This window comes from Notechis scutatus, chromosome 5, assembly GCF_049901735.1.
Source record: "Notechis scutatus isolate UNSWTSFEM ecotype Mainland chromosome 5, rNotScu1.2, whole genome shotgun sequence".
Taxonomy (NCBI): Eukaryota; Metazoa; Chordata; class Lepidosauria; order Squamata; family Elapidae; genus Notechis; species Notechis scutatus.
In genome coordinates, this window is record NC_142013.1 from 94,025,858 (window position 1) to 94,049,731 (window position 23,874).

The 23,874-nt window shown below is 39.6% G+C and overlaps 1 protein-coding gene across 2 annotated transcripts; it reads left to right on the top strand.

Moving 5' to 3' along the window:
• The first annotated feature begins 1,081 nt into the window (after positions 1-1,081).
• On the top strand, positions 1,082-22,983 carry DCT (dopachrome tautomerase). Of its 2 annotated transcripts, XM_087967379.1 has the most exons (8): positions 1,082-1,579; positions 6,556-6,855; positions 8,946-9,046; positions 14,867-15,033; positions 16,765-16,944; positions 18,347-18,482; positions 21,431-21,632; positions 22,347-22,983. In XM_087967379.1, the coding sequence occupies exons 1-8, from the start codon at positions 1,267-1,269 to the stop codon at positions 22,526-22,528; spliced, it is 1,581 nt and encodes a 526-aa protein (XP_087823505.1). In that variant the 5' UTR covers positions 1,082-1,266; the 3' UTR covers positions 22,529-22,983. The 2 variants fall into 2 exon arrangements, with proteins under 2 accessions (XP_087823505.1, XP_087823506.1); XM_087967380.1 differs by lacking the exon at positions 6,556-6,855 and having other exon boundaries at positions 1,083-1,579.
• The last annotated feature ends 891 nt before the right edge of the window (positions 22,984-23,874 follow it).

Genomic DNA, 23,874 nt, shown 5'->3' on the forward strand with positions numbered 1-23,874 from the left:
CAACCAGCCCGGGTAGACCAGGTGGGATCAGCAACCGAGCCAACTCAACCAGCCTGGGTAGACCAGGCGGGAGTGACATGGCTGATTCACCCTTCCAGGAGGTTCCACGGCAGAAACAGCGATCCCGTCCGAACCGGCCGAAGACAACACCGCAACTGAATTGCGCAGGTCAAGTAGGAACCATAGAAGCCCCGCCTACTTACGCGACTACGTAACATAGGTTGGACCAAACCAAGTGGGGTGGGGTGTTATATATTTGCATACTTGAAATACTGCATTGTAATTGGTCCGTCTGACGGCGGGAATTTCAAGGAGCCGTCATTGGCCGTGAGCCGCGAGCAGTCGCTATAAAAGAGGCTGCCGCGGCTCCTGTTTAGTTGAAGTCACTAAGAGCTAAATAAAAGAGCTGAAGTCTAACTGGTCTCGAGTGCTCCTTCCCGCGACAGAACACTTTTCATCCTCACATGCTTAAGTTCTGAGATATATTTCCCTTTAATATGAACAAATGGAGCATGGAGGCCAGAAAAGAGTTTCCTAACTGGGGTGGAAGTTGGTTGTACAAACCCACCAGCGAAGGCCTTCCCCATCCAATCTTTATGTAGGCTTGGAAGCGACTGGCTGAAGGGGGTCTTTCAAACATCTGAATTCAAAGTCTTCTGCCATGTGATAGCTTGTGATCCCTTTAAAGTGTTCAGAATGATTTACAATATTCAAACTATAGATGTTGTGAAAGTCGAGATTTTTCAACCCATGACAAAGGTCTCAAGGAAACTTGGTTCCCCTCACCCCACAGCAGGAAGTCTGAGGCTGCAGTCTCACAAATCACTGAGCAGAAGAAAGGATGAAGCTGTGGAAATCAAAAGATGTTTTGTCTCTGTCATCCAGCGCTTCTCCTCCAGCATTCCATGGGTTTCTTTTGGCTCATAATGTCATGTGCTAATCATAAGGGCTTTCAAAGGGCTAATCCTTCTAATTAGGGTGTACTGACCCCCAGGTATAAAACCTTAATTTGTGGCCTCTTGGCAAACAACAAAGAGCTAAATTGCTTGCCTATTAATCACATTCAATCCTGGGAAACTTGGATTAAGCAAAGCTCCCCAGGTTAAACAAGTTGCAGAGAGAAGAAAAAAAATGTTTTTGGGGTCAGTTCAAATGAGACTTGCTCATCAGCTGGAGGCAGCTAATGAAAATCTCTTCACCTATCCTGCATTTAGAATCATAAGCTGAGCAGCAGAGTTTTGCAGGCTCTGGAAACTATAGATCTTGATGGCATTCCTGCCGCAAGATGACAGGTTGCTTTGCCTGACGCTCTTTGCATATCTGAGCCTTGTTAGGCTTCCAGAGACAAAGTCCCAATTTCCACGGGTGTGCATGACTGTAGAAAAGCTGCAATCCAAGGAGTGCTGCCCAGCTTTGGGGTCGAATCCGGACAATGTGTGTGGTTCACAGCAAGGCAAGGGTACCTGTCAGGAGGTACAGGTAGACAGAAGGCCCTGGAGTGGGCCCTACACTCTCCATAATGTGGATGATCGGGAACAATGGCCCCTGAAGTTCTTCAACAGAACCTGCCAGTGTACAGGTGAGGAAAAAGAGGGAAGTTCTCCAGATGTTTTATGATTAAAACTTTGTTGCTAGCAGGGAATTTTAGAATTGTAGTTGCGATACCTCTGAAGTATTGCTAGGCTGGCTACTGTGGCAAGATTCCTATAGAGGATCCTCTTTACTGGATGTTGTTTACCAGTTTTGAAGTTCATGTAGGCAAAACTGTATGCTTTGAGCATTCTGAATACCTCTGATAAGCTTTACTAATTTTTAGTATTAATATTTAGTATTTGCATTTCACATGCAAAAGGATTTTTTTCTGTCTGTCCATGTTCTGAAAATACCAGCAAAGCACATCATGAAAATATCTTGCATTGTCTATTTAATAATGTGATCACTCCTGCATAAGCATGTTCATTGAATAACATTTGAGAGTTTTTCCTTTTAGGCAATTTTGTGTCTATGAGAAATGTGTATTTTGTAAGGGGAGGAGGGCATTACCTCAAGTGACATATTTGGAGGGATACTCCAAGGAGAATTGGTGACGAAAACCGAAAATGATTTAATTTATAGTTAATGTTCATGGGATTACTTTCTAGCTAGATATTTTAACATTTCCCCTCTTTAGTCACATTAAAAATGACAAAGTAGTCACAACTTTTGAAGCCTCCAAAGGATACACCCAAGTCTTTGGTGATCAATGTTTAATGCACAGTATGATCAGAAGGTTTCAGACTGCAACCAATTACTTCAGAACTTTAACCCTTCTACTCACCAAAGAGCTAAAACTGTTTTCAGCAAATAGTGTTTTTAATTTGTCATCCTTTTCACTGGAACCATTCTGTTATAGCAAGGCAACATACTTCTGAGATTCATTAGAAAAATATGGAGAAGTTTAATGGAGGACCAATTTTTGATAGCAACTGTGAAAAATTGCATTGATGCTGTAGCCTCTACTGTAAGTTTATTTATTTATTTATTAAATTTATATTGCCGCCTATTCGCCCATGACGACTCGAGGCGGCTTATAGAATGTAAAACCATATTTAAAATAAAAAAACAATAAAAACTAACAAAAAGAATCAAATAAATGAATAATGTACAATAGAACAAAATCTGGAAAAAAATAAATAAAAAATCACCCCCAACTCCCACCCACCCTGCCCCACCGACAGCAGATCACACAAAGCATTTGATGGGCTCCATCCCGCTTTATAAAGTTATAAAGCAACTGATAAAGTTTGGAGTTTTCATTACCCAAAGGGTAATGTTCAATAGGGTTCTTCCCATGGATGTCTGAAAGGAGGACCAAGGGATGAAAACATTGCACTTTTGTATCTCCATCATGATGTCACAAACACAAACAAAAAGTGCAGAGCTTGTGTTTTGCTTTTACCCTATTCTTCATGATTTCTCAAGGGCATGTTTCCAGCTGCCTTTGTTGCCACTGTGCTTCTAAGGCTATCTCCAGTGTCTTATGAGCCTTCTCAGAGGTGTTCAACCATCAGTCCTTCTTCCCTTTGTAGTCAGGCCTTTTCTCAAAGTCCAGCGTGGGAAGGAAGCAAGATCCAGACATTGAGATGTCTTGGATACTCAACTGCGCTAAATACAGAATCTTAAAAACTGGTAAAGAAATTTCCCAGCCTTATTTATAGCAAGCTCATTAGAGTAACTTCTCTGATGGTTCTTTCTACCTTAACTGAGTTGTCATTTATGAGATAAGCTCTCAACTGACTCACGCAATCTCTTCCTTTTTCTTGTCTGACCAAGGCTTCTTGAGACTGTAATTAACCACACACTTAGTCCAAACAATCTCTTAAGATAAGCACCCACCTTTATCTCCTTTGAATTGCTGCCAACAGCTAAAGTGCCAAATTAAATGTAAAAAAACAACCAAGTACAAAGTCCACACAGAGCTTCAAGGTTTAATCTGAACAGAGTGAACGACTGATTCCTGCAAAGGTTTCTCTACCTTTGCACCTCCTTTATACCTTATGAGAAGGGCAATCACCTCCAAGCCTTACTCCTGAGTCACCCCTTTTGTCTCAGCTGCTCTCGCCTTCTAGCAGCTCTGTGCACACGCGCACTGGGAACAGGCTCCCCTTGTTCCTCTGCCTCGCTGCTGCCAGACTCCGGAGGCTCCAGAGTCAGCACACCACTCCCAGATGGTCCTGGCCCCATCTCTGCATCGGACGCAGGACCCTTGTCCGAGTCCTCCCCAGACTCCTGGACCCATTCTTCCCCACTGTCCGATTCCCTTGCCATCTGCACAGGCTGCCAGTGAGCCACAACATTTCTATTTCTTATTTTATTGTTTAAAAAAGACACACAGAGGAGAGTAAAAAGAAAAAAGAAAGAAATTTATGACTTACTAAATATGAATGAAAAGCATTGTGAAAAGATGTCCAATAAATGTGTCTTCCTCTTCACTTCTTTTTGTGTCCCTAACCTGAATGGAAGATTAGACACTCTGTACTTTACATTAAAACTTGCTGCTGGTTTCTGTTTAAGTCCCAAAAATCCTATTCTAAATATTATGGACATGTACCACCAAATTTTGTCATTGCAACATATTTTCCAATTTTAGTCTTCTAATCTAACATTGTCAAGAAGACACAAATACTCTCTTTTTTTTTTTTCCAGCATTGGGCCAAATTTATTTTTGCCGCTCTCTATATCTCTCAATGAATTATGAAAATTTTCATTCGTGCTTTCTAGAAGTATATCTAATTAAAATATTTAAGAGTTGCAGTCCCAATTTCATTTTTAAGAAGTTTTGGAATATTTTGATATATTTCTATTGTTTTCAGGTGTTTTATTTTAATATAGCTACCTTATGATTGAGGTAGAGTCTTGGTTGCAGCATTTCCAACATTTGTGGTTATATATCTTCTATGTTTTCTTGGCAGATTTATTTTTCATCAGACATTTTATACCAATTTCCCCATAAATTATAACTGGAATAAATTTTATTAATTCCCCCCCCCTCATAATTCTTCCCATTGGTCCACTGAAAATGTTTCTTTAAAATTTTGCTTTCAAGTTATCATGCAATTTTTGATTTGTTCTTTCATTACCTGCCATCTCTTAGCGGTTTGCTCCTTCTTCCATTCCTTTCCATGAGGCCTCACAATATCACACAGGGAGGGCAAAGCACAGGTAGAGGTGTTTTCCTGATCACGTGGCTTTCTTTCATCACAGGAATATCTCCCTCACTCCCCCCCCCCAATTCAGGAGCATCATATACCCTCCTCCAAAACATTGTTGGACTCCAACACTATCACTCATTATGGCCAATCTTGAAGGCTTGTGGGAATTGCAATACAACACTATTTGGAGAACATTATTTTGCCCACCCTTGTTTTAGCCAACTCGTGGCCTAGCAGTCAAACATAGTGTACCAGTAAGGGGACTATTTACACAATCTTAAGTTTAATGTGCCACAGGTTACAGAAATCCAGAGTAGACTTAATATTTCTATAATTGCAGTCATGAGCAAACGTGAACATAGTAGTTTTATATGCTTACGATTCTAATTGCCATTAATTCCATGCTAAAGTCTTGTGTGTATATGGAAGTCTTGAACTGCATTATTGTACATGGTGGATCTTATATTACTTAAGTCTTCCATTTTGTAAATCAGGGGATAATTAAATCAGAAAGTCTGACCTATTCTTGTTTGCTTCTGCTAATATACTTCTTGTAAATGTTTATCGTTTGAATGTATTGTAGTAAGTTAACTGGTTTAGAATAGAGGTCATGGGTGCAATTACAAGCAATTACCAGTCATTATTGCTGTGACACAGCTAATTTCATAATACATCTTTTCTGAATGCGGTAAGTTCCCATGCATGCAGGATGTGAAGGGCTAATGGAATTATTCTTCCCAAGGCTATTTCTTTTTCTGAAAGTAGATTTCTTGAAGGTTCTCATAGAAGTAATGAGAAAAACATTGGAAAGGCCACCAGTGTAACAGTATTTTACTAAACTTTTCTATTACTCTTTACTGTATCTTTATGATCAATTAATCAACATAGCTAATAGCAGAAAAACTAATAATTATATGTAAACAAGGTCAGACAACCCCATGCTGGGAATTGTGAAGTTTTGAGCCCCAACCTTTCTGTATAATGGGAATACAGATCACATTTAAGATGCTTCTGTCCTATGCTCCTCCTGGCTTGACTCTAAGAAGGCTTAAGGAAATCCTGCCTGGACTCAAACACTGGCAACAGCTAGCAAAATAGTCTGGATTGTAGATATCCACATATTTTTTTGGACATTTTCTTTGTTTCTGTCACCATTCCATCTTCTGAAAAGCAATGGCCAATCACTTTCCTTTTTGCGAGTAGATCCTATATACATACTTATGTGTGTGTGTTTGTGTGTGTGTGTGTATTTGTTTATATACACCTACCCACACAAGTTCAGTTAAATTTATAGTTGTAAGATTTACAGTTACAAGATTAAAGCATCAACATGCAAATATGCGTTCTCTCCTTTTTTCCCCCATCAAGAACTTCTATATATACTTTCCCTTACCAGCATTGAGGAAATAGTACAGTGGGTTAACGTTAGGACTTACATTTTTGCCTAGCACACGGAAATTTGCTGCTGTAAAACCCGGTAGAAACATTTTGCCTTTCTTTTAAAGAAATACAATTTTTGGTTTTCTTTAAAAAAAAAAAAAAAAGAGCCCAGAATTTGATTGTTTTACTATTTTTAAGTCACATGGAATACAAGAGCTCAATTCCTAAAGAGCCCAGGTATACTTATGAGCTCGGGGGCCTAACTATGTCCCAAGCTGTATTGTGTTCTTAGAAAGTGTTACTGAGTCCAAAAGACTTATTTTAACAACTCCTTCATAGCATGAGCTTGGTTTGTTCCCACAGGGCAGCATCTAGCGTTTGTAGGGACATGTTGTAATTACGTGTGTGTTGACATTTATGTTCTTTTCTTGGCATTTTCATTTGTATCCAGCAGTAATATAAATGATGCTCTCTTCTTCTTTAGGATATTTTGCTGGCTATAACTGTGGCGAGTGCAAATTTGGATGGACAGGGTCCAATTGTGATGAAAAGAAGCCTCCAGTTGTCCGGAAGAACATCCACTCTTTGACAAATGAAGAGCGAGAGCAGTTTTTAGATGCCCTCAATCTTGCCAAGGCTACTATCCATCCTGACTATATGATTGCAACCCAGCATTGGTTGAGTCTGCTTGGTCCCAGCAGAAATGAGCCACAAGTTGCAAACTGCAGCATTTATAATTACTATGTGTGGCTTCATTATTATTCAGTCAGAGATACTCTATTAGGTTGGTGCTTTCCAGTTTGGTGGGAGGTGTCATGCCCCTGTCGGAATCTGATTCGGAGGGGGAAGCTGAGGCTGAGGGAGTGGGAGTGTGGCTCCGTTGGTTGTGGAAGAAACTGGGGAAGGGCAAAGTCCGGCTGGGCAGAGCAGGGGAGAGGTAGAGCAAGGGAGAGGGAATTCGGAAGAAGACCCAGGTCCACCCCCTCTTCATCCTAGGGCACCCAGGGAGAAACGGAGAAGGGAGCAATGTGAGTTGTGTGGCTTGCAGGGGAGGAAAGGGCCCTAATTCCCTTCATTAGCTGGGAACACAGTGTTTAAAAAGGGAAGCTGCGCATAGCAAGTTGTTCGGAGTAACTTGTGAATTATCTGGTATCATTCAGGCTTATCTGTGTTCCTGGCATCTTCCCAACTGTGTGTGTTTGCTGTGCTTTCAAGTCTGAAATTCCTTCTTCTGCCCTGTCAAGTTAATTACTGCAGTGTGATTTGTTTGGATTTTTAGTTACAGTTTGTATGTACTTTGTTTTCGGACTGAATTTCCTCCACTTAAAGACTGTTCCTGGGAGAGTTTTTCTCCAGCCGAAGGTAACCTGGACATTGGGAGCAAAGTTGGAGATACTAAAGGGACTCTTCTTTCTTATTTGACTGTGTTGCCTTTGTGCCATGCCACGGGTCATCACAGGAGGTTAAGTACTGAAAAGAATATTGTAGGTAATATGGATGCAATTTATTTGGTTCCCTATTAGAAGATTGATGATCAGCTTCCTCCAATATGGGGCTCCAGATTGTTCTTCCTGAGAACTTTTTGAGTTATAACCCCAACCTAAGAAACCAGATTGAGAAAACGTCTTTTGCATATTGGAATGCAACTCCCATTGCCTCTAACTATTGGCCATGTTGTTTGAGGCCAATGTAGGCCAGTCCATCAGCCAAAGGTTCCTATCTATGCTACATTTTATTATTCTCCTGTTTTGGGAACAAAAGAAATAGCTTTTGCAGAATCCAACAGATGAGAAGTTATGATCCAGCCATAATTTTAGCAGTAACTTGATCCATAGAGAACAGAAACTGAAGAATTTCCCACATGCTGATTTCTTCAGATTAAGCTGGAACTAAAGGCATAGAAGAATGGAGCTGGTTTAAAAAAAAAAAAGGACAAATATGATTTTTCCCTTCTTTGGCTGTGTGTTTTCTTGCACTACTGTGATTCCCCCAAGTTAAACCCATCAACCAGCTCTTCCAAGTCTCCTTTCTTTAGTCCCTGCCTGGGACTGAAATAACTTTGAAACTGTCTAACTTGTGGTAGGCACCAATCCATAACTAGTGAGCAAAAGTCAGTGTGCTTATCAGTTGCTTCTACAAAGCAAGCTTTGTTCCTCTTTAGAATACTCTTGCTGCACTGAAGTTGTTGTGATGTGAGCATCTGGCTACAGTACATTTTTACATTGGCCAGTATAAGTAATTGAAGGGTTATTTCTGGAGTACTGGAACTGTGCAGGCAACTGAGGGAAGAAATGTGATGATTCCAAAGGAAGGGAAATCTATGACTCCAGATTTCATTAGAAAGAGGATAATTGCTAAACTGTAGCCTGTGCTTTGCTTCTCTTGGCCATTTCCTTCCTGTCCAGTTACATGTGCTCAGGATAGTCACTTTTCAATTATGCGAATATGTCAGGGATCCTTGTGCAAGTAAAAAAAAAATTTTTTTTGATGTGGCTATGTCAGAAAATAGGTGGTTTAGAGAAAGTTTCCTTTAAAAAACATTCCATCATTTTTTTCATTAATTTCCTTATCTTGGCATTTTATTTGGTCAAATCTTAATCCACAAAGATTAATTTTAATGTGTGGAAAATAGCAGCTGCTGTGGAAAGTGTACAGGCAGGCAGGCAGGCAGGATTTACGGATTAGTGGTTGTGCACCTAAATTATGCAGATTTACAAGACAAAAAAACCTGGAGGCACAAAAATTGGAGAGAGAAAGAGCAGACTGGGGAATGGTAGAGAGAACCAGAAGATTGTAGATTTAATCTGCCTTTGTAGATCTAACCTATCTTTCAGAGTGTCTTTTTATCTAATTTTTGTTTCTCTCTGTTTTCAGGACCAGGCCGTCCGTTTACAGAGATAGATTTCTCCCATCAAGGCCCTGCTTTTGTTACCTGGCATAGGTATCATTTACTACTCTTAGAAAGAGACCTGCAGGTTAGTTGTCATCACTGTCTCCATCGTGTATCTGAAAGAAGCAACTAGGGCATCTCCTGGCCTCCATAATATTCCAGGAAGGGAAACATTCTCAGTACAAGAAATGAAAAATATGGCTCACTGCATCTTCTATCAGAGCCAAGGTCAAGCAAAGTGGAGGCAGAAAAATGATGCGTGGGATCAAAACAGAACATCATTATTATGGTAACTGACCAGAAAGCGGTATAATCATGTGAGCTATATACTACTAAACTCTCATGTTTGCAATCTTTAACTGGGCAAAATATTTTATTTATTTTTATTTATTTGATTTGTCAATCACTTACAAGATAATAGGTATAAGAATAAACATGAATACACGAAATAAGTTCAAATAAATGGGGACAATAGGACAGGGACGGTAGGCACGATTGTGCACTTATGCACACCAATTACAGATAGTAATATACAACATATATATAATATACAACATATATATATGTATGTATGTATGTATATATATGTATATATGTATGTATGTTGTGACTCCGGGATTTGAATCTGGTCCGTTGGCAGATGTGATCTCGAGTGAAGAGGATCTAGCAGTGAGATTTGAGCCTGCATTGTTGAGTGATTTTGAGGGTAGCCAGGATGAGGAAGTGGACTTAGCTATGAGAGATGAACCTAATTTATTGGAGCTGTCAGAGTCTTCTACCTCCCCCGAGTCTCCCTCTCTGATTACGCAGCAGCCGGTGGCAGATAATCAGGAAAACGTGCGAGAGGTTTCAGGCGAGGAGGAGGACTTTGAGGGATCCTGGCTTGATGTGAGAAATAGACGGAGATTGAGACGTCAATCTCAATTGGGAAAGAGGCGTCGAGCCAATGATTAATTAATGAGACTAACACGCCCCCTTAGGGGATAAAAGGAAACGGATTGGCTTGAGAAATTTGCCAGAAGCAAAGTGTCTTGTTAGAGCGAAAGTACTGTGAAGATTATCTGAGGCATTGTGATTTATAGGCACTTCAGGATTGCCAAACAGATTTCAGAACTACTGCTGAGAACTGGAAAAACCGCAGCCGTTATCTTTGTTGGGGTTTGGTTTTGGTTGCTTATAATTTTGGAACTTTAGTATTTTGATTGCTCACCTGTAGATACAGGTGAGACATAACATACATACATACATACATATATATTCTTAAGTTTTCACGGGTACTTACATGTATGGTATTCAGCTTTGTTCAGGTATTTTCCCACATCATTATAGTTGTGCTTTTAAAGTTGTAGCAACGTTTCGGCAGAATCTCATCTTGATGGAGTTGATGTTGGTATAATGGGCTGTGTGATGGCCTTGTGAGTTTTGTGGAGATATCCTGGATCTTGTGCTGTAATCTCCTGGGTTGTTTGTTTTGTAGTGATCTTTTTTCCATTAGCCTCTCGTCTTTTAACGGCTTGGGTAACTCCATCAACAAATCAAGAGGCAGCAGTGCAGCCAACCAGCCCAGCACACCAGCCCCCACCACCGGTATTTATAGAGAGACGGCAGCTCCGATCACACACTGCTTGCACTGGCATGAAGCCGAAAGGACCAGCCTGAGGATGGCGAGTGGGACCTCACCAAAACATCGCCAAGATACTCTTAATCTTACATGGGAAAAGACCCGAACCTAGACATACATACCTGTACCCATGAAAATCTATGAATATATATATATATATATATATATATATATATATATATATATATATATATATATATATATATATATATATATATATATATGTGTGTGTGTGTGTGTGTGTGTGTGTGTGTATGTATGTATGTATGTATGTATGTATGTATGTATGTATGTATGGCATTCAGCTTTGTTCAGGTATTTTCCCACGTCATAGTAGTGGTGCTTTTAAAGTTGTAGCAACGTTTCAGCAGAATCTCATCTGCCATCATCAGGCTTTTGTATAGTGTTCGTCTGTGAGTTAGACTTTACAGTGGTTTCAGATTTAAATTTGGGGCAGCCTATTGCTGTGCCAGAATGGTTTTTTCTTCATCCTGATTGGTTGAGAGTCTTGGTCTGTGTTTATTGGTCTCGGAGTTTGCTGTGTTCTGCTTCTAATATCTTCTGTCTGTTTTTTTGGCTCTTTTTGTATCTTGATTGGCTGGCAACATTGTGTTACTTTATTGGAGGCCTTTAGTGCAGCTTGGCTTCGGGTAAATGGACGGCTATCATTAGTTAGGAAGCTGGGTTTCATCTGGGTGCCTGGTTGGGGTGTGTTTGAGCTGGAGGTATCAGGGGGGATCTGTTTGTGCCCAGGTGTTTGCCTGGCTTGTGGTGTGGAGATTTTTTTTTGTGAGTGCAGGCTTCCAAATGATTGACAGCCTGGTGGAATCATCTCTTCTGTTCATGCTTTCTGGTCTTTTTCAATCTCTATGGCTTCTCTGATGATTCTGTGGCTGGGATTTTCTATAGTGGCTAGGGTTTTGGTGCCATTGAAGTTGATTCTATGACCTTCTATGACATTAAGACTGAACTATGCACCCTGACTAAAATATTGACAGCCAACGGCTTCCACAAAAGCAAAATCACCAACTTGATCCACAAAAACACACTGAGACATAATAGAGACCCAGAAGATGAACAGACCCATGGAACAGCTGTCCTGCCCTACATAAGAGGCACTACAGACAAAATTAGTAAGATACTATACAGACACCACATCAAGACTGCCTTCAAAACAGACAGAAAAATAGCAGCCATCGTCAGAAACCCCAAAGACAAAATTGACCTGGAAAACCAAGGCATATACGAAGTCCCCTGTGCATCATGCCCGGCCACATACATTGGACAGACCAATAGAAGAATAAGCACCTGCCTGGATGAACACAAAAATGCAGTTAAAAAGCTGGAACACACTTCCTCACTAGTCCAACACATGGAAGCCACAGGTCACAGAATCAACTTCAATGGCAAAATCAACTTCTTTAGACAAAATCGAGTTAGAAAACCAAGGAGTATACGAAATCCCTTGCACCGCCTGCCCCACCACATACATTGGACAAATTAACAGAAGAATAAGTGCACGCATTGAAGAACATAAGAACTCAATCAAAAAAGAAGAACCGACCTCTTCCCTGGTCCAACACCTCAAAGCCACAGGACATGAGATTGACTTTAAAAATACCAGAACTATCGCCAAAACCGAACACTTCAACAACAGAATAATCAGAGAAGCCATAGAGATAGAAAAACGCCCACACAGCATGAATAAAAGAGATGACACCTCCCGCCTACCAGCCATTTGGAAACCCGCCCTCATGAACAGACGAGTGCCTAACATGATGAATGACACCAGACCCACACCCACGAGGGCCACACAAGATGCCACCACCACACTTCCACGTAAAAAGCAGACTCACACCCACACAGAAGATGAGACACGACCACAGACCAGAAGCCGCACTGCAGCTGCATCACTACCCACTTCAAACCCCTCTGAGCCATACATGAAGCGAACTGACCCCCCACCATGAAGATGCAGCACGACCACGAACTCGAAGCCAAACAGCAAGATCACAGCTCACCAGCTCAAATCCCCAGTAACTAAGACCAACCTGAGCACAACCAAGCCCCCACCTGAACAGAACACACCTCCAGCCAATCAGAACATGGCCAACCCCCCAACCAATCAGAACATAGCCAACCCCCAACCAATGAGAACACACCCCACCCAATCAGAACACAGCCAAGCCCCACCCAATCAAGTCACACCCCCACTAGCAGTTAAAAGGAAGAAGCAGCTGCAAGCTCACATCACTCTGAGAAGCACAGAGCTGAAGACAGAAGCCTGAAGATGATGAATGAGACTTCATCGAAACGTTGCCTAGATACTTCCAATTTTACACGGGAGAAAACCCAAATAACCAAAGATACATATACATATACATATACATATACATATACATATACATATACATATACATATACATATACATATACATATACATATACATATACATATACATATACATACATACATACATACATATATACATACATATATATATATATATATATATATATATATATATATATATATATATATATATATAACAAATATAACAAATAATGCATCATAGGGTAAAACCTTTTCAAACAAGGTATCTCATATAGCAGTAGACTTATATACCACTTTATAGTGTATTTACAGCCCTCTCTAACCGTTTTACAGAGTCAGCATATTGCCCTCAACAATCTGGGTCCTCATTTTACTGACCTCGAAAGGATGGAAGGCTGAGTCAATCTTGAGCCTGTGAGGATCAAACATCTGGCAGTGGGCAGAATTAGCCTGCAATTCTGTATTTTAACCACTGCACCACCATGTGGGCTCAGTTACAGAATGTTGGGAGCCATTACTACTGAGGGAATGAAATTTGGGGAATTTGCAAGCTGCTTCAGCATTGCTGTGCTGTTGCTGCTGCTCTTTCATGCACCGCTATTATGCTGGTATGATCATGTGATCCTCGTTTTCAGTGCTATCCCTGGGAGCTCCAGACCCATGCACTGCACTCTGCTGCCCCACTTATCTGAGAAAATAAGGGGGAAGAGGGAGGGAGGGAGGGAGGGAGGGAGGGACAGAAGGAGGAAGCTAGTGGGAGGGACGGAAGGCAGGAGGGAGGGAGGAAGAAAGGAGAGAGGGAAGAAGGAGAAACAGAAGGAAGGAGAGAGGAAAGGAAGGAAGTATAGAACAGGAAAGAGAAGGGAAGGGGAAAGAGAATTATAAGGAGGAAGGAAGGGAGAAAGGAAAGAAGGAAGGAACAGGGAGTAAGAAAGAGGGAAGGAGGAAGAAAAAAGGAAGAAGAAACAATGTAGAAGGGCTAGAGGAGGAAGAGATATTTTGTGGGTTACACTAGAAATCAGCATATATTAATTTTAAATCACTAATACTATTCTACAGTAAGGTTTACAAGAATGAATATTTACAGGGCCTATCTGTGATAAACCAAGACATGTACATTTTCCTTCTACATAGCTATTTTTAAACAGGTGTGTATTTTATAGCTTTTTTAATTTGTTCATTCCATGTTTGGATAGATAAACATGAACCAATAAACTATGTAACAGTCTGTCTTCTTATTCCCAAACCATAAAATCTCCATTTTTCAAATCTTCTTCTTGGTGAATGTATTTTTGAAATAGACTGTTTCTAACTGATGTTAGTAAAAGCATGTATACATTTCCCCAAGGCTCTCTGCATCTTACCATCCTAATAAAGAAGTATAATGCTAAGAAAAATAAACACCCTGAGAATGCATAATGTCTCCAGATATTCTAGACAGACTGTTAGAATTCCTCTTATAGCTTGCAGGTAGAAGAACAATGTATTAGCACTAAGAAGAATCTATCTAATTTTGTTGTCACAGTCATCTTTCAAATACTAATACTCTAAGCAAAGCTACATTGAAATGCATCTGTGATGCTTATTTTGTTGTTGCTGCAATATTGATTGGATGATGGGGTTCGTTAATGAGAGCAGCCCAGAAAAAGAAAATAGGGAATACAAACTTATTTTAAAGCACTTTGTGCTATTCTGCTTAACTATTCCATTGCTATTGAGTAGCTAGCCAGGATAAGCTTGCATGAATCCTACATTAAAAAAAAGAATAAGCTGTATCAGTTGGCGAATGAAATGACATGGACTTTATTGATGGAATATATAATTTTCATGAACAAAGTCAAGAGATATTGCAAAGGTATGAAAAATTGTAAATGTCATTGCCAAAGACCAATATAAAGATGTGACTGATCTCTTTTCTCCATCTCTTCTCCACACACCCCCCTTTTTAGCGACTGATTGGCAACGAGTCCTTTGCATTGCCATTCTGGAATTTCGCTACAGGCAAAAACGAATGCGACGTGTGCACAGATCAATTTTTTGGAGCATCAAGGCCAGATGAGCTGAATTTAATAAGTCGTAATTCAAGATTCTCAGAATGGGAGATAGTTTGCAATAGGTAACAAACATTTTGAAACCAGTGAAACATTGATGTTCAACCTGTCTATACTAATAATTTCCCTTTGCCACTGTGCTTAACTATCTGTCTTTCAACTATTTAATCCATACAAAGATTGGATTCAAATACTGTAAATATGCTTCTTACCAAACCCTCGATATTTTTAAACATTGAATATTTCTATGTTAATTTTCTATTTTACTAAACAATCCTAAGCTTTATGGTACTTCGGTGAAGGTGGCCTTGGTGAAGTAACACAAGAGTAAAGGAGGCCATATCTGAGGCAACTTCCAATTCTGTGACTGACAAAAGGTGATTATGTAACAAACACATTTGACACATCCTTGGTTCAGGCACAACTTTAGCTGGTGCCACCACTGAGGTAGCAAGGAACATTTTCATTATGTTTGAACCAAAATATCACCTGTACGTGGAAGTATGACTCTGGACCCCAAATAAGCTTCATGGGGTTTCTTAGAAAGAAACATGACAAGAGATCAGTAATTTGATCTCAGGTAAATTGAGATGGATTGAAAGGAAGAAAGATCAGCCTTATCTTAGGTTATGTCACCCATGACAGCCATTTTGTGAATGGGCAAAAGAACTCCCTACAAGATTTCCAAATATTATATAAGCCTCCCAAAAGCTTAAAACCATTAAACCATGTTATGTGAATAAACTTCATGATCATGTTTTGTCTAATTCTCCCTCTTCCTCTAATGCACAATTATTTTCACTAAATTATGAGAAGGAAAGCCATTCCTTCCCCATGGGTTGCTTTTACTTCAGGTCACCAAGCTACTGATGCCAGAATTTTAACAGGATTAAAGTTAATATTGTTAAGGCACAAATACCTTGTGTTCAGTTGATGCCAATTATCTGATTTTCTCCCCTGCAGCACTTCAGCCATTTTAAGAAGTAACATTACATCTCGTTTTACTTCAGAATTGGTAAAACTGACATTTTAAAGAAGTGCTTCTTAAAGAATGGCCCAAGGACCCCCCTGGGGCTCCTCCAAGTCCTCCTCAGGGATTTGCAAAATCAGATTTATTTGTCAAATGTTTAAGGTACTGCAAAAATGTAAAACAATGTCACTCTCATCATTATTTTTATTTGTTTAAAAAAATAAGTATTTTCATAAAAATATTTTAATATCTAATCAAATATTGTTATTTTTATGTGGTTCAATAAGTAGTAAACATGCTACAAATATGCAATTTTAATGTTCAATATAGTAAATATTAATAAAAATAGCACAAACAAAATCTCTTTTGGAGTTCTACATAATTTTCAGAAGTGACAGGGATCACAAATAGTTTCAGAAATCTAGTTCTATATAATAATATCTTCCAGTTTTACCTAGGATGGCTGTTGTTATCCTGTAAACAATCTTAGTTGTAAACCTGACCTTGGATGTGTTTTGTATTTTGGCTTTCATCACCCTCAACCTGCACACTAGAACTGTTAGCTGTGCTTATAGAGGAGGATGTTAATTTTAATCATGGAAAGTGCCAAATTGATGTAGAGTGATTATTACCAAATATCGTATAGTATATCAAAATTCTGCTAATTTTTTTTTAAAATCCTTTGTGCCATTAATTGTTCAGGTAACTAATTAAAGGTTTAATTCTTTCCCTTTGTATAAGTCATGAAACAAAATTGGTCAGACATTACTAACCAGATCTAACTAACAGATCTAACTATTGCTATCTGTCTTATTTTAAACCTAAGTTTGAATGATTATAACCGTCTGGTCACACTGTGTAATGGAAGCAACGAGGGGCCTTTGCAGAGGTACCCTTTTAGCAAAGCTGATGATAAGCTGCCAACCCTGGAAGACATTCAGAAGTGTCTCTCTCTTCAGGATTTTGATAACCCTCCTTTCTTTCGGAATTCTAGATTCAGTTTCAGGTGAGTCCTTTGAATTTCAGAAGGGGTTTTGCTGCTTGACAATGACTTTTAGTTCTGGCCAGAGATAGCTAGATGTGGCCTAGAATGGGATTCTTTATTGGCCAAGTGTGATTGGACCCATAAAGAATTTGTCTCCGGTGCATAAGCTCTCAGTGTACATATAAGCAACACGTGATAAATCATGATCACAATCATAAAAAACCGTTGCACTATAGAGAGTATTTTAACATACTGCACCTCTGTATGGTTTGCCAATCGCAAAGTGGCAGATAGGACAGCACTCCAGAGGGTTAAAGTCATTGCCCAGAAGATCATTGGTTGCCCTCTCCCCACTTTGGAAGAGCTTTATAGCTCTTGCTGCCTTAAGAAAGTTCAAAACATTCTCAAAGATCCATCTCATCCTGGGAACCCTTTTTTTGAACTATTATCATCTGGCAGACGGTACAGGACAATAACAAAAACAAGGATAGATAGGCTGAAAAACAGCTTCTATCCCAGGACAAGTAGCTCTTTTGAATTCTGCTGTATAGTGCAGTGTTGGTGCGGTGTCAGGGGTTTTCGGTTCAATGTGTAGAGGGTGAAGGATGTGTGTTTGTGTTTATTTTCATGGTCATGTCCATGATGTGCACTGAAGATGGTGTTTGATTTCATTGTACGAAGTGCAATGACAATAAACTAAACTAAACTAAACTAAAACACACCATCATCATAAATCACAAGATACAACAGTAATAGTCATAGGATGCTAAATGAGCAATCAACATGAATCATAATAGGATACTAAATAAAAACAATCAACATAAACCATAAAATACAAACAACAAAGTTACAGTCATAAGAAGCTAAGGAAATAGGTAACAGGAAAGCTGAGAAGGATAATAGCAATACAACCCTACTAGGTGGTTTGACATCTCAGGGCATAGACAGTGTTGTGGGAATTAATTGTTTAGCAGAGTGATGGCATTGGGGGTGGTGGTGAGAAACTGTCCTTGTATTTAGTTGTCTTGGCATTCAATGACTTGTAGCATTGTCTTGAGGGAAGAAGTTGAAACAGTTTATGGCCAGAATGTGAGGGGTCTGTATTTTCTTAGCTCTCTCTCTGGCTCATGGAATATACAGGTCCTTAATGGAAGGCAGGCCAGTTGTAATGGTGTTTTTTTCTGCATATAACTAACTATCCACTGAAGTCTTTGTCTGTCTTGTTTGGTTGCTGTGCCGAACCAGATAGTTATAGAGGTGCAAATGGCAGACTCAATCATTCCTTTGCAAAACTGTATCAGCAGCTCCTTGAGCAGTCTGAGCTTTTTGAGTTGGCACAGGAAGAACATTTTTTGTTGTTGTGCTTTTTTGATGACACTTTTGATGTTAGGTGTCCATGACTATTTATGTGCCTTTGTCACAGGAACACATTGGAAGGTTTTGCTGAACCAGATGGAAGCCTTGAACCGCCAATCATCAGTCTCCATAATTTGATTCACTCTGTTTTGAATGGAACGGGAGCTTTCCCCCATTCTGCGGCAAATGATCCTATTTTTGTGGTACATTCTTCTGCTTTTGATTTCCATAAACATTTAGAATTAAACATGACTACATAAGAACTTTTCTCTACAAGTCCAGCAGAAAATGGACTTATGCTTAAAGTGAAAATAATATTTTCTACTGTAGTTTCTAGTATATGTAATCTCTATTGACTACTATGCTTTTAGTTTGGAATAGCAATAAGCAGGAAACTGCAGATATGGTAAAAATGTTAAGAAGTCAGCAGCAATAGTATGATAGACTATTAGTCTTTTTCAAAATGAGTATTTCATGAGCAACACAAATAAAAACATTGACATTATTCTACTGTGCACTGTGAACTCCTTTGAGCATGCATCAATGGGACATAGGACAAAATTTACATATTATATATCAACATATGGAAATTTAACTTAAATAGACCATATAAATGTTTTGGGTTTTATTTAAATTTATTGGGAAGCAAATCAGACATTTAATTTATCTTGCAAACTACTCAAAATATTCAGTTGATTTTCACTTTTCTTCTTGTTGTTCTTGTGGCTGTTGTTGAAATATTATTAGATTTTATATATGCTGAGGTCTGAAGCACTCGGAAGTTTACAATCAGGTTATCAGTTACCCCAAATTAGTTATAGTCAGTTACAATTAGTTCAAAATGGTAGAGAGAAGGTATAGGAAAGAAAAATTGAAAGATCCAGTAGTATTTTTTTTCCATCACTTATCTCACAGTATGTTCCTCACACATCTGGTGGATTAAAAGAGAGATTCAAACATTTGAGAAACCCTTAATCTCAGAGATGTTCAGCAGGTATTCAGCAGTTTCTGACCAGTTCTGGAGAACCGGTAGCGGAAATTTTGAGTAGTTTGGAGAACCGGCAAATACCACCTCTGACTGGAGATTTTACACTATCCTTCCCCTGCCACACCCACCAAGCCATGCCCACAGAACCGGTAGTAAAAAAAAATTGAATCCCACCACTGCTTAATCCCCACATTTGATAGATTAGGAGCCAAGAGTGAATCATATCGGGGGGGCAGGATGATATTTGAAATGATTTTCCAAATCCTGCTTCAGATTTAATCAGTGTTATGAACATTCCAGTTTCTTGCAATAGGCAAAATGCCTTATAATGAGATAGTAAAATCTGGTTCATTGTGATTTTGAAAGTGACATTTCTTATTATGTTCTGAAGCCAGGGGTATCCATTACTGGCCACATTATTAAAAGCAGCTGAGAAGAAAATAGTATTCTGCAAAGATAGCATATGGACACACTGAAACTGTTGTGTTTTTCCAGTACTTCACTTACAGCCCTTTGGATTCTGGGGGCTAAAGACGTTGTAGGAAGACAGCTGTATCAGCTGTGGTGGGGAAAAAAAAATCAGAGGGGGGTGTCTGATAGATTTTTTCCCCAACCTACAAATATTATTAAAAAGCATGAAGCTGCAGCATATGGGAAATTAAACTTTTTAATAAAATCTGTTAGTCAAAAAAAATGCTACCAGACTCCTTTTGATTTTCTGTGAGCTCCCTCTGCTGGTTAAAGTTTAATCCCTGTATCTGTCAGCACAAGTAACCGAAAGAGGAAGGACTTGAACATTCACCCTTAGCCAATTGCCAAGATTCCTTTTCCGCAGGTTTGAAATAGTGGTTTGGTGTCTGATGCTAAGCCTCCTCTGAGACCTGGTTGTAATAAAGAATCTTAACCATCATGAAGAAAAAGCCAATAATATTTGCTTCAAATGGAGAGCCTTTCAAAGATTCGTTTCTGGGGTAATCTCTCTTTATAGAGAGATGTCAAAGGACATGAGGACAAAACAACATCAAAAACAACAACACTGTTTGTAAGCATTTAGACCTTTTTAAAAAAAACAATCTGATTTCCAACCATCTGGGATTTTATGTTGATTCTATAAGAAGACTCTGTTTTAAAGACTTTTGACTGACTGGTGAGTGCGTTAAATTTGTCAAAAACTTGTGGATAAGTTTTTCACACGTAGCTTTATTCTTTTGCCAAAAACTTCCTGAAGTCTGTTAGCTTGTACAAAATTGTTCTTAGAACGGAGCCTATAGCAAGAGGTGAACGATACTGGCTGAGATGCTGTTTCTGAGCTCTCCCACAAACCTAATGTTTTAGTTCTGTAGTAAATTTCCGGACACCAGGAGAGCAATTTCCTCACCAATTTGTAGCAGGAACCTAAAGGAAATGGATGAGTGAAGCTGCTGATGGACTTAATGCATTTTAAATGTTGACAGATTCTTTCATGGTGCCCCTGTGCCTCCATCTCAGGGAGAAAAAAACTCCTGAAAATCTTATTTCTACTTTCTGTAGTTATTATATTCCCCCCACCCCCATGAACCTGTGGTCCCCAATTACAAAAAAAATATTTACCCCTGAGGTTTAACCTGAAGCACAGGCCAGTCTGCAAATACCTGGAAGAGAATATGGATTAGTTGAACGTTTCTCAGAATAGGAATGGCTAATTTTACAATTTTTGTTCTGTAACATCTTTCATTCTTCAGGACACAATCAGTGGTGGGATTCAAATTTTTTTTACTACTGGTTCTGTGGGCATGGCTTGGTGGGCATGGTGTTCCTTGGTGGGCATGGCAGGGGAAGGTTACTGCAAAATCCCATTCCCTCCCCACCCCACTAACCTGCTTTCCAGCTCCATTCTCCTGTGCAGGGCAACAAAACAAGACACAGCCAATGCTGGCACTTGGGAAGCAGAGAATAGATGGGGGTGGGGCCAGTCAAAGGTGGTATTTGCCAGTTTTCCCAACTACTCAAAATTTCTGCTACCAGTTCTCCAGAACTGGTCAGAACCTGCTGAATACCACCTCTAGACAGAATGTCTCTTGAGTATGATGGATAGCCAGAAAGTAGTTGTGGGTGGTAGTTTATTTTCATTATATTTGCATAGCCATATTAATAATTTAAGATGAATATCAATTGGAATTACAGGTCCTTCATTCCTTCACTGATGCTGTATTTGATGAGTGGATGAAACGATTCAACCCATTGGACACTGCCTGGCCCAAGGAACTGGCACCCATTGGTCACAACCAGATGTTTAACATGGTGCCCTTCTTCCCCCCTGTCACCAATAAGGAAATGTTTCTAACTGCTGAGCAACTTGGCTATAGCTATGACATTGATCTAGCAGGTAATATTAATTAATTCATAATTCTTTCTTTATGAATTGCATAACAGTCATGCACCATGTTACTGTAGCTAATGCAAGATCTTTGTGGCTGATGCCGTGGAATTAGTCTGCAGGTTTTAAAGGTCCATCTATTCTCACAGCAACCTTTTGAGTCAGGTGTCAGGGCTGCCTCTGTCCATTTCCTAGGGAAGAAAAATCCTTGGCTCCATAGGTTCAGAGAAAAGTACTTTTACTAGGAACGAAGGAAAGCAACAAGTTTCAGGCAAGATCTGAGGCAAAGCGCATGAAACAGCAAATTGAAAGGAACTGCAGAGCCCAACCCCCTTGTAGCTAGGCAACCAGAGGACTGCTGTATACCAAAGCTAGAAAAAATGACCTTGGAGGGATAAGCAAAGCCCATATTGTAGTTGCAAAGCTGCAACAAAAGATTCTCCACTGACCCCTCCCTTGTCCATGGCAGCAAGCAGCAGGTTGTCTGACAGCAGGTCAATATGAAGAAGCTTTAAATCCAAAAGAGAATTGGAACTCTGGTTTTTATAGTCCCCACATTAAATCCACAAGGGCTCTGCTACTCCTAATTTCAGTACATCGAGGTTACCTCTCCACTCAGTGCATCTCTTTTGTTTTTAAGAGCTGTGGCGGAGTACCTAATGTTGTGGTGCTTCTTACCTACAATGTTGTTACACCTCATAATGTTTCTCTACTTTTTTTCAGAATCTGATGAAGAATCCCAGGCTTGGGCCCTGATGGTGGGATCCACTATTGTAGGAGCTCTCGTAGTTTTAGTTGTGCTGGCCCTTCTCCTTATCCTCTTACAACACAAGAGACACCGGAAAGGCTTTGAGCCACTAATGAATGCACAGTTCAATGTAAAACAGTACGTGAATGAGCCGTAGCGGTGAGGTGCTGCTTTACAGTATCTCTCCCCATTAGATCTTGAATTGATTGATTTATAGCAGTTTTCCCTCAACCTTGGTGGCTTTAACCTGCATGGAATCTTTATGAAAGGTACCTATTCATCATTATATTCTTTTGAAGTAATTATCTCAGTACAAGTTCCCCAAAACTGCAAATAGACAAGACCAGAGTCATAAATTTGAGAGGGGCAGCCATGTATATTGAAGGAGTAAATAAAAATATGAGGTCACAAAGAGGGACATAAGACTAGTTGTACACCCAAGCTCTAAGGATAATGTTTTACATCACCAGCATCTGATCATAGAGCTGCTCACATTTGACTGCATGCCTACTTAATGCTTCTGTTATTTTACTATGTATTTACTGCACTGTGTTATAAAGAGCGCACCTATAACCGCTTCTGTGAGAAAAACCATCAGCATTGCTCCCTTAACTATTTTCTCTTGAGTCTATGCATTCATTCACTTTAGAAGCTAATTCCAGGAATAAATCCCAGGGCAATCAACCCAAAAAGGAGTGCAGAGAAGAGCAACAAAGATGATTAGGGGGGCGGTGGTTAAAACACGAGGAATGGTTGCAGAACATGGGTGTGTATAGTCTAACAAAGAGAAGGACTATGTGGTAGCAGTATTTCAACAGTTGAGGAGCTGTCACAAAGAAAAAGACAACCTATTTTTCAAGGCACCTGGCAGCAAGATAAGAAATAACAGGTAGAAACCTATCAAAGAGAGATCCAACCTAGAACTAAGGAGAAATTTCTGGACAATGAGAACAATCAATGAACAGCTTGTCTCCAGAAGCTGTGGTGTTCCGTCACTGGAGGTTTTTCAGAAGAGATTGCATAGCCGTTTGTCCAGAATGGTATAGGATCTCTGCTTGGGTGGGAGGTTAAGACTAGAAGACCTCCAAGAACCCTTTCAACTCTATTATTCTGTTCTATTCAACGTGTAAACAAAAACAGAAAATGAATGTCTTACACATATTTATCTAGAAGTAAATTCTGTGGCATTTGACAAAACTATGTAATCTTCTGTGGTCACCAGCTGTAAGCCAGAGATCCATGTCTCTGTGAAGCTGATGGATGTTGATGTTCATATCCATTAAAAGCTACTCCTATGATCCACGTTGATATATCAGTAACCTATCTGAAGATTCCAAGAGAGGCTGGATTTAGCTGCCAGTTCAATGTTACAGCAAGTCAGTAGAATTGTAGGTAAAGGAGAATGCCTAATAGTTGGTCTAACTAAAGAAACTGCAAAAGCAGCTTCTGATCTGTCAACAGCTAGGAATCTCAGTTTGCACAAGCTTGGAAACTTTGGAAGTG